Here is an 11,991-nt window from a genome sequence, read left to right on the forward strand (position 1 = left end):
GCTCGCATGCGTCACCCCAAGCGACCGTCTCGTGCGGCGCCTCGGCAACCGCAGAAACGGGATAGCGGGGGTTAGACGCGTGGCCTACTTTATTTGAGAAGGCCGCGAACCTCGAGCGCAGTGCTTTTAGCCGTAGGCTATCACAGTGTCGACAATCAGAAAGGCCGCTAAGCGCCGATTGGGCATGTTGTAAGCCCAAACATTGCACGCACCTGTCATGAGTGTCTCTTCCTGCGATGAACCTGTCACACGGCTCGATGCATCTCCTGTAGCTCAAGGCTGCCTCAAGTTCGCACAAGTCACTTCTGGAATGGATGCATCCTTGATAAAAGGGGCGGAGCAAGAACACATCGGGGATTTGAACCGTACTTGGCTAGATGTGAACATACCCGTTGTCCAAAATACCCACACTTGCGGTCTTGGGCTGCGTTCCAGTCCATTTTTTAAAGCCCTTCACTCGCAAACTTCCCTCCGTCTGGTTTACTCGATGTACGTCATTGATTACGTTGCACGAGTGCCCACTACTGGCGGAACCCTTGGAATGTGCTGAACTGGAACAACCTAAGCCCTTGATCACTTAGAATCCGCTATGGAGTTGGTTTATTGTTTACATGTTTCCCCTTACGAATTTGTTTGGTGCAGCATTCTATATGTATATAGATATGCTTGGGCTTTTATAAATGTAAAAAAAAATCATTCATATATTATAGAGTTGTTTGGAGTGGGGATAAATTAAACGTGATCTGCGATGACGTCATCGTCGTGTTGCATTGTGGTCTATGGAGCGGCCTGAAGTGTGCATATGAAGCCGACTGGCTCCCTCGGTCAAAATCGAGGGGTCGAGGGTATGTCCATGTAAACTTCCCTCATCCACTTGATGAAGTGGAACGCACTTCAAAATGGCGGCGGGGATTCCCCCGAGGGTAAGTGCTTAGGGAAGTTTGCAAGTGCATGTCTAAAAGTAGAGTGGAACGCAGCCCATACATTTATAACAGCCCAAACATACCTATATACATATAGAATGCTGCACCAAACAAATTCATAAGGGAAAAAATGTAAACAATAAACCAACTCCACAGCTGATTCTAAGTGATCAAGGGCTTGTTCCAGTTCAGCCCATTCCAAGGGTTCCGCCAGAAGTGGGCACTCATGCAACGTAATCAATGACGTACATCTGAGTAAACGAGACGGAGGGAAGTTTGCGAGTATATTTTGTTCTGGTTAATAAAAAAAAAGAACAAGAAGAAGAACCGGCACGCACTGCTTCGGTCTGCGCAGCATGAAGTCGAACACACCTATTGGTACCACCACCTGACCACTTCAGATTCATTTTGCAGTTGATAGTGTTGCCATAGAAACGCACAATCCTCTCGTAATTAGGCTACCTTAATTATTATGACATGGCGTGAACGCAGCATTCAGCTCATCCCACCCCAACTAAACACACCTGAACAAGCTAATCAAGGCATTCCAGATTACTAGAAAACTCCAAGCAGGTGAGTTTGATCAGGGTTGGAATTGACCTGATCTCCTTGGATCTTTAAAACCCCATTTTACAAAGGTTGATATTGCAACAGCACGTATTCGTTTTAGTTTTGTGCGCTTCACTGTCCGTTCCTCCTGACGCACCAATTCAGCGCATTTTCCAGCAGACCTCGTTGTGAGATCGCAGGTCGGGAGGATGACAGCTCGAGCATATTTCTCGTTGATCGCGGTTTTATCGTGTCTGTTCGGATACTTGAGCATAACTCACGCTATTCAAAGGCGAGCCACAGGTGAGAATATCTGTTGACTTCATTACACAGCCTGAAGAAATGCGGAAATAAGTGACTCTCAGTCTTCGAAAGTAATTAACACAGTTTAGGAATGAGTAGTAGGTTTTAAAACCCTTTTGATTTGAAGCAGACAAATATGTAAAATTTGGGTTTGAGACCCATTGCAGAACCCCTGATTTACAAATGGTGAAACCGCACTCCCTGGCCTCCACTAATGATCCTCTTGAATCCTCTAGTGGACGGTTTGTGTCCGGAGAGGCTGACGGTCGTGCCGTCCCGTCGAGGATGTGCTTCTGATGAAGACTGCCCTGGAGGACACAAATGCTGTCGATTTGACTCTGGGCCTGTTTGCGTGCTGCCTGTTTTCAGTGAGTTCCAGTTAATAATGGACACTAAGGGTCCAAAAAAAAAAAACAAGAGTAACACTGAATTCAATGTAGGTTTTAAGATACTTTGCCTTTTTGCTGTTCTCGTCTAAAGTAGGTTTGAATTCATCCCTTAGGATAGTTTTAAGCACAGGATGGCTTTACAAAATAGAGGAATAATGCCTAGAATGGTGGTTCCCAAACCTGTCCTGGAAGACCCCTTGCACATTTTGTATGTCTCCCTAATAAGACACTCCCAATTTAGTTCTTGCAGTCTCTACTAACGAGCTGATGAGTGCAATCAGGTGTTAGATAAGGTAGACGTACAAAAGGTGCAGGGCAGGGGGGCCTCCAAGACAGGTTTGGGAACCACTGACCTAGAATATAGTTCACTCTGTAGGTAAAACTTGCTTTCATGCTTTGAGTGTTTCGTGCTGTATATTGAAGTGGCATACGGTCTATATATGCACAAACTAAAGCTGACTACCTTTTGTCCACGCAGTGAAGCCGGGTCACTGTCCCATACCGGAGATGATTCCACTGTGTGCTGAAAGCTGTTTCCATGATTTCCAGTGTCCTGCCACACAGAAATGTTGCCCAACCACTGGTGGCTTTGCATGCAGTGAACCACGTGGTCAGGGAATAGGTCAGGCAAGATGCCAGGGAAGCTTCCAGGGCAGCGGCCAGGGTCAGAGCAGCGGCCAGGGAAGCGGTTATGGCCAGGGTCAGGGAAGCGGTCAGGGCAGCGGCCATGGCCAGGGAAGCGGTCAGGGCAGCGGCCATGGCCAGGGAAGCGGTCAGGGCAGCGGCCATGGCCAGGGAAGCGGTCAGGGCAGCGGCCATGGCCAGGGAAGCGGTCGATTGAAGAATTGGTGTTTTTTTTGGTATAATTTGGCTGTTTTCTCACATAACTGCTTTCTGGCATTAGTGCTGTAAGTTCCTCTCCATGAGACCTGGTAATTTAGTAACGTATTAGCCCATTTTTACGCCAAATATACCACATTACATCATGGACTCAAGTGGCACCAAATGCTAGAAATAACCTTAAGATACTTTTTTTTTTTTTTTTTTTTTTTTTAAGTACAACTTAACGTTGCACAATTTTATGTACTGTATCATAGATTTGATGGACCATCTCTGTCATTTTGACATTGACGAGAACTGTTAGACCGCTGATCAGCTCCGATGAGAAAGTCGATTATCTTTGACTTATTATTTAACTTTTTTTTTTTTTTTTTTTTAATATTTAACTTTTTATTTACTCTTTTTTTTTTTTAAATCCTGTTTAACTTTAACTTATTGTTTTTGAAATCTTGATATTTACCGTTTTATTTACCTTTTAATTGTTGCTTAAACTTATTTAATTTAATATTTTTTAAATTTATTATAAGCCTATAAATGCCGAGATCTGGGTCTCACGGATCTCATGCTGGGAACGGCAGTGTGTTCAACTTCATGCGGAGCAGCGTGGAGCGATCGGCAAGAGTTTCAGCTTGCAGTTCGGGACGGAACTAACCTATCGGCAAGCTCCTCCCTTCGAGCGCAGATGAGATGATGGCCGTTGACTAGCAGCTGCACGGGGACCGGAAACCGGACATCTTTAGGTTTCAGCGCCATAGAGACACTCGAAGATCCGAAGCTTTCATCGGTTTTATTTGTTTTGTTTATGCTACAAAAATGGAAAAACGATGTGCCTGGGGTAGGTTACTTATAACACTGATTGTATCCTGAGAGGATGGGCAATGGAATTTATTTTATTAAATTTCCTAAACCCAAACAAAACGGAGCAAATTATACCTAAGCATTCAACCCCAACCCCAATCCCAATGAAGACGAAAACGTTCATTTTCTGGCTGTCATATACTCCCATTAAGTAAAAATTTTCATCTGCTCAATCAGAATGTTAATGTCATCTTGTGCTGCAAGGTAGCTCTGGCTAAAACTAGCTAACGTTAAAGTTAGGCTAGTGTGTTCATGCTAATGTACCAACTTAAATGGCTAACTCCTCTCACCTTGTGTACAGTGTACATAAACAAGGTCTACATTTCATTGCCTCTCCATATTCAACTAGTTAAATGTAGATTAATTTAATCTTAACAGGCTGTACATGAATCCTGGATGTTGTCATCTGCGATCGTGACGACCGTAACATGAGGCTTCTCCTGCTTGTGATCTGTAGACCCTCGCTTCCAAATTAATCTCGTTACCCACCATATTTATTCTAAGATATTTTAGATATCCCTCCATGGCATATTTAAGTCCCATTTGAATGGTGGTCCTTCTGTGTCCAAATTTGATCAAAAACATATTGGGACGAGGTTTTCACACTGACAGCTGCCATCGTAAGACAGTTAGCAACTCCGTTTGTTTGTCCGAGTTAGCAATAGCAACTAAGGGGGGCGCTGCTTACCGATAGGTCAATAGTTCTCTACAATGCACTTGAATTATAAATATATATATATTGTTTTTTTCTTTTTAAAAACTCTTGATAAGCATGATGTCTCATCAAATGACTCAAGAATCAACATGAAATCAACATTTACTTTCTTAAAGCAGTCATGAAATTAAAATTTACCCTATATATTTTCTAATTGTATGTTATTGATCTTATTGTTAACAATTCATCCATGCATGTCTTTTTTTAATTGGTAAAACTTTACTTAAAGCTTTTACGTATAATGCATTATAAAGGATTATAATGCATTATATTTTTTCATAAATAATTGTAGCCAAAGTTAAAATGCATTATAATATTTGCAGACTCCTTGTTGGTTGTCTGTCATCTGTTTTATTGAAATATACTTTCTAAAAGTGTAACAATGAATAGATAAGTATTGTGAAGTTTTATAAATGTGGTTACAATTATTCATGAGATCATACAATACATTATAAGGCATAATTAATGGGTTCAAAATTTTTATAATGTATTAAAAGCTTTGAGTAAAGTGTTACCAAAAATTTCTGACCTCATATTTGTTTTGATCTTCCAGTAAAATGACAGACTTTACAACAGTAAAATAACTATTTAGAATAGAATAAATGATATGTTAATAAATGATTTAATTGTTTTAGGCAACTACAGGTGCATCTCAATAAATTAGAATGTCGTGGAAAAGTTCATTTATTTCAGTAATTCAACTCAAATTGTGAAACTCGTGTATTAAATAAATTCAATGCACACAGACTGAAGTAGTTTAAGTCTTTGGTTCTTTTAATTGTGCTTCTAAAATCAAGGCAGTAGATAATACAGTAAATTAATGCAGCATCTGTGTCTGTCCATTCAAGAAAATTCAATGGAGAAGAATATATTAGACATCAGTGCGAAACCTGCTGACAAACATTGCTCTAATGAGAGTCCGGTGCATTTGTAACTATCTCTATCCCATGTGCTCATTTACACTAGCCATCAGACAACAAAACGCACAAGCTTTGCCGCTCTAATTAGATGCTTCTGGTGGCGCATTTCTGCTGCTGTACATGCAGAGCATCTCAATTCTCAGAATAAATCAAACTATAATAACCTAACTGCTGCATCCCGCAGCGCAGGAGCTGCATCAGCCTCTGAGGAACATAAAGATACTTCAGTGACTCTATGGACGAGTGAAGCAGCACTACATCACCGAGTACAGAGACATCATCAAAGCCTCAGAGCTCGACTGGAGCTCTCAATGCATTTCTATAGCTCTGTTGCTCTAATTTTCTCCTGTGGAGGAAGAGGCAAGGCTACAGCTGTTGCTCAAACTTTGGGTTAGTGATCTGAAGAAAAGCCTGAAACTATGGATTAAACATTCCTTGTCCTGAATGATTCCTCAGATTGTGACTTATCAAAGAAAGGTCTGCTGCTACTTTACTAAGAGTGATATTGCAATATGTTAACTATAAGGTGAAATATAAAAAATATTATTTTCACATACGTACATTCTCTAGGTAGATGAAGATATAAGTTTATAACATATATAAAATCCCCATAGTAAAATTTGTATATGTACATGTTAATAATAATATGATTTTTTAAATGGTATTATATGTAGCAGATGAGATGTTTATTCAGACTATTTATGACCAAAGTAGGTCTCCAGGCAAAACGTTAATGGCTTTAAAAGGACTTCAAGTGTTCAACAAACTGAGGAAAGAAATCAGTGGATACCAATGGCATTTTTCCAAATGTTCAGACAAAATACATAATGCATAATACTCTTAGAGCATGAATCCTCAGACTAAACCAAAAAAAAGAAAAAAAAAATCCTCATATTGTACAAAGCAAGCACATTCAATGAAAAATCATTAAAAATGTGCTAGTGGTTACGTGATATTAATGAAACGTTCACAGATTCAAACCTCATGAAATGGATAAGTACTGGCTGCCTCTTTCAATACCACGTCCTTGAATAAAGCACTTAACCCCAGGTTGCATCATGGGAACTCTTTAAATTAAAACTGTAGTTCTGCAGTTTATGGATTTTATAACCTATCGTTCTGCAGGCAGGAATTGCACATCTAATTTCTTACTAAAGTAACAGCACACCTCTCCTCAACAAGCTGTGGAATCCTTCACGTCTGTAGTAGTGGGATGAGTTACGTACCAAAGTTTCATACTTGGGTTTAGAGGTTTGTTCAAATGACTAACCCTGAGTACAAGCAAAAATGAGAGTCCAAACAGCTGCAAAAGTAATCCACACCACTCCAGTCCATCAATTAATGACTTGTGAATATAAAAGCTGCATGTTTGTGCGAAACAAAACCATCATTAAGAAGTTTTAACTTTAAACTGTCACTTCTGGCAAAAATATAAGTCTACAATCCATAATAATGCTTCCTCCAATGAAAAAGTCTTTATGATGGATTTGTTTCTTACAAACGCGCAGCTTTTCTCTTGACAAGACATTAACTGATGGACTGGAGCGGTGTGGATTACTTGTGGATTATTGTGATGTTTTTATCAGCTGTTTGGACTCTCATTCTGACGGCACCCATTCACTGCAGAGCATCCATTGGTGAGCAAGTGATGGAATGCTACATTTCTCCAAATATGATGAAGAAACAAACTCATCTACATCTTGGATTGCCTGAGGGTGAGGACATTTTCAGCATATGTTCATTTTCGGCTGAACTATTCCTTTAAGGTAACAATTGCAGTTTTTTTTTATAGTGTACGAGGATTACACTATATCACTGATGCTTTCTCTTAATTGGGAGGTATATTACTCCCCACCTGCCATCTTTATGACTATTGTGACAGACCATGTAATTCAGGTTGAAGTAAGAAGTGCGGTTTAGTTGAAACAGCTGATTATACGCTGACTCTTGATAGAGGTTGTCAGAGCAAAGCACAGGTTAAGACTGGGAATTTTCTGCAGCGATAACTATATAATCCAGCACTCCTACAGGGAGTCATTTACCAGATCAAGTGGTTACGATGTGAGTCTGTGTGTGCATTAAACATGCTGATGGAGAAGAGGACAGTCAGATGAATCCCTAATGAGCACGTCATCCATTCTGTTACATTTTAATGAAGCAGATTAAGGTGTAGCTTAAAGGTGAATTGTGTAATTTTTTGATTGAAATACATTCGCTTGTAATGTGCTGCAACTTTAATAGGAAATCAGACTGATTTTCATCTGGTAGACTATAAAACAGATCATAAAATCCCACAGATTGACATTTATTGAGGGATTAGAGCACTGTACTTTGCACCAGGGTTATTATAGTTAACTAAAAATAAAACCATAAAAATGACTTAAAGGTGACATATCATGAAAATCTGACTTTTCCAGGTTTTAAGTGCTATAATCAGGTCCCTGGTGCATCTACCAACCAAGGAAACGTGAAAAAGATTAACCCAATCACTTTGTTTAGGTAGGCCTAATGCTGCGTTCAAGTCCTCCTGGGACGTTCGTACTTACGAGTTGACAAGGTGCGTTCAAGTCAGTTTAGTCGGCACAAGATGGCGGTGTACCTTCTTTTAATAAATTACAAGAAAATACAACAGGGTCTGTTAACTCTGCTTATAGAAAATGAAGAGCAAAGAATTTGCATCAGGTGTGTTTTGCATTTTTAATATTAGGCATTTTCAAAATGATATAATAAATGATCTGTGGAGTATTTTGAGCTGAAACTTCACAGACACATTCTGGGGACACCAGAGACTTATATTACATATTGTAAAAAGGGGCATAATATGTCACCTTTAAAATAATATATCAAAAACGTATTTTATTTCAGCTAATTAAAAATAATTGTATTTAATAATTACAATATAAAACCTCATAAAAAAATAGATCAAATAAAATTATTAAAATTATTAAATTAAAATGATATCCAATAAAATGTAAAAATTCTAATAAATTAAATAAAAATGTGAAATTATTCAAATAAAAATTACAATAGTATCTCAATGACACTAAAGTAACACCGATACAAAAAAATCTATATGCAAAATAAACAAATGATAAAAAATAGAGACTTTTGCCAGTAACCATCCACCCAAAACCCCCTAGCAAAGTCCTAACAACCACACAGAAAACCCTAGCAACTGCATAGCAATGACACATTTTTCCGATGCAAGCACCACTCACGTTTTTTTCCAAAGAAATGTACAAATCAATTTTTTTGTTGTACAGAAATTACTATTATAATAATTGCAATTACAAAAATAATAATAATAATCTAAAACCTACTTTAACAAGCAATCTTTAAGAACCCATCAGGTTAGGATTCCTGCAAAATAAAATACTTCAGTCATCTGAAGAAAGTCATGTGCTAAACGTTTTCTTGCTGGCTTTTGTTCACAATGCAAAATTTTAAATAATGCATCTTTTCCAGACCTTTTTAGTCTAGATCTTTATTTAGTGTGCATACAACACTGCTTGTTTTTTGTTAACACAAAAGTTGCAATGTTAATCACAAACTGGGGTGACCTAGAAACCGGAGTAATCAAGATAACAGCCGCCGGTGCCCTTGAGCAAAGCACTTAACCTCAGGTCGCTGCAAGAGGTCCGTCCCTGAAATTAGCAAGTCGCCTTGGATGAAAGCAATTTTTAAATATCAACTATAAAGCGAATCCCATAAAAGCAAATCCATGAACTATGAGCTAAACCTGCTATATAAACTCAGCAAAGATGAAATCAGTGCCGCTGAAGGTCAGCATGATGCTGAAGCAGGTTAAAAGAGCCTCATCCACAGATGCTGATTCCTAATGACCTCCTTTCTGCTGAGACGTCATATTCTCAGATCTCCAGTTAACGCTTAGATTAGCTCTCGGTCCCTCCGTCCTGTCAGTCTGCGTTTCTTTGATATTTCGTCCCAGCAGGCAGTGGTATGCGGGAGATGTTTACACTCCAGACAGTGAGATGATGAAGCTGTCTGAGACATGCACAATCACGCTTGGTAAACCCTGAATGCTATTGAGATTCTGAACGCTTAATTATAATTAATTACGGAGACCTTAAAATAAGCTCCTTAAAGGTGAATTTGCTCATTTTCTCATCCGTTCCAAACTTGATGAGTTCCTTTCTTATGTGGCTAACTAAAGATGCTTAGTATGTCATTTCCTATACAACAAAAGCTCCAAAAAGGACAAAAAAGTGCTAAATAGTATGATGTATGACAGTACCAAATCAGATATAATAATTTTTTGTTACTTAAAGGGGTCATATGATGCGATTTCAAGTTTTCCTTTCTCTTTGGAGTTCCCCATCTAGTTGCCAAGGATTTTCAATTCTCATTTTCATTTCTTTGATGTTCCAAAATCATTAAAACTAAAACATAAATCATTCAAAACATAAAAAAAATCTAATGGTATCTCGATGAACTCAAAACAACAAACTGTACATTCAAGCCTGCATCTTTAAGACACTTTGTGCCAGACTATCCCAAAAAGTCATTAATCACTTAAATCTATGACTTCAGAAAGCTGAATATTTTGCAGTGATTTAGCATCTGGGTCACAAACACAAAGGTGTTGCATTCACCCATAAACTAGAGTTACTGAGATGGCTGCAATACTTTGTCATGACTGAGCCCCACAGTTAAGTACTTAACTACAGTTTGCTCCATAATTATATTCCCTGCAATTAGTGCACTAGAAAGTCATTCAGGCTGAAGCATCTGCCAAAAGGCTGAGAAGCAGAATGATCTCGAGGAAGACTGGAAATCTCTCTCACTCATACACGCACAAGCCTGGCCAGACGCTGTGTGTCATCTTGACTGCTACAGGGAAACCTATTAAACAAACAGCAGTTAAGCTTCAGTGATGCCAAACAAATCCATTTGAGAAGGAAGAGTATTATAAAGCAAGGTCAAATTAAATAATACCCCCTCATAAAAGTGAGTTATTATTACTGTTGGCAGAATACAAAGATAACACAAAAACATCATGGCTGAAAGTCAAGGTATAGTGGTGAAATAATTGCCTAATAAAAACACAATGTAATGCACAATATAATGATATCATGCAGAGCTGGAAAAACACATTGTTATTTTAGTATTATATGCATACACTATTATAGTATTCATTAATATTTTGAATTTGCTTTTATTCTTATTTATTTCCAGCTTTTATTTTAATTTTAGTTTAGGTTTAAGTAATTTTGTTATGTGCATTTGTATTTTTATTAAAAGTATTTGTATTTGGCTTTAATTTATTTTGATTTCAGTTTTAGTGATTTTAGTACTTCAACTTGTTTTATTTCAGTTATTTGCCAAGGCAACATTTATAAATATATTCTACAAATATATCTATAAATATATATAATATTTATATTTTATTTCAGCTTAAATTCAATTAATGAAAAGTATTTTCTAATGGTTTTAATAACAAATATTTATATTTAGTTTTAATTTTTTATTTCAGTAGTGATTTTAGTACTTATTTTATTGCAGTTAGTTGCCAAGGCAGTATTTTTAAATTTAAAAAAAAATCTATCTAGATTCTATCGGAATGTAGATTTTTTTTTAAAAAGCTTTAACTTAATGAAAATTTATTTTTTTAAATAAATGTTACAATAGCAACACTGAAACAAATGCACACATAAAAACATGGCGTTCACCATTTCCAAAATTAGACGCAACAAAAAACAACAAAGAAAACAACTCATATCAGATACAATCACAATGCAGAACAACAAAATGCCTATCTTTAAAATGTTACTTGTCTTTATCTTTATGCCATGTCGATCATCTATATCAGACCTGTTCTCCATGTTATTCAAAGCATGATTCTGATTCTATGGCAGTTTCAAGTCATTATGCCCAATTAATTTTCTAGATAGACAGACAGACAGACAGACAGACAGATAGACAGATAGATAGATAGATAGATAGATAGATACAGAAGGCTGTGATTCATTGCTGATTCAGACTACGAATAATGACTCATCATGGCTTGTTATTTTTACCTGTACAATACAATACAATACATCTTTATTATCAAACATGGTTGAAATTTTTCTTTGACCACACCAGCAATACCAGACACAAACACATGCCACATAACACAAATAAAAACCACCATACAAAATCATATTACCTTTTGATGAATAAATCCAACCGCAGCAGGTACAAATGATCTTTTGCATATATTTCTCTTTGCTCTAGGCATTAAAAATCATCTCCCAGAGGCCAATAGAACAAACTGGTCATACAAAGGATGAGTAGAGTCTTTTAGAGTACACTCTGATTTTTCCAACACATCTTGAAGTGTACACCTCACCTAAATTACTCGGTGGTCTGCCGATGATTTTGCTGGCTATATTAGTGACCCTTGCCAGGTTATTTTTCTGCTCGCAGGTAAGGTGCCCATACCAGGAGATTAAATTATAGGTCAGCACGCTCTCAACCAATAATTTGGAAGC

General features: G+C 37.7%; 1 protein-coding gene across 1 annotated transcript; it reads left to right on the plus strand.

The window, feature by feature from the left end:
• The first annotated feature begins 1,502 nt into the window (after positions 1-1,502).
• Positions 1,503-3,695, plus strand: LOC107733331 (GPI-anchored CFEM domain protein A-like). Its single transcript, XM_016544905.1, has 4 exons — positions 1,503-1,775; positions 2,012-2,143; positions 2,643-2,966; positions 3,532-3,695. Exons 1-4 carry the CDS (start codon positions 1,682-1,684, stop codon positions 3,693-3,695), a joined length of 714 nt encoding a protein of 237 aa, XP_016400391.1. The 5' UTR covers positions 1,503-1,681.
• The last annotated feature ends 8,296 nt before the right edge of the window (positions 3,696-11,991 follow it).

Source organism: Sinocyclocheilus rhinocerous, unplaced genomic scaffold, assembly GCF_001515625.1.
Source record: "Sinocyclocheilus rhinocerous isolate Xijiao unplaced genomic scaffold, SAMN03320098_v1.1 scaffold790, whole genome shotgun sequence".
Taxonomy (NCBI): domain Eukaryota; kingdom Metazoa; phylum Chordata; class Actinopteri; order Cypriniformes; family Cyprinidae; genus Sinocyclocheilus; species Sinocyclocheilus rhinocerous.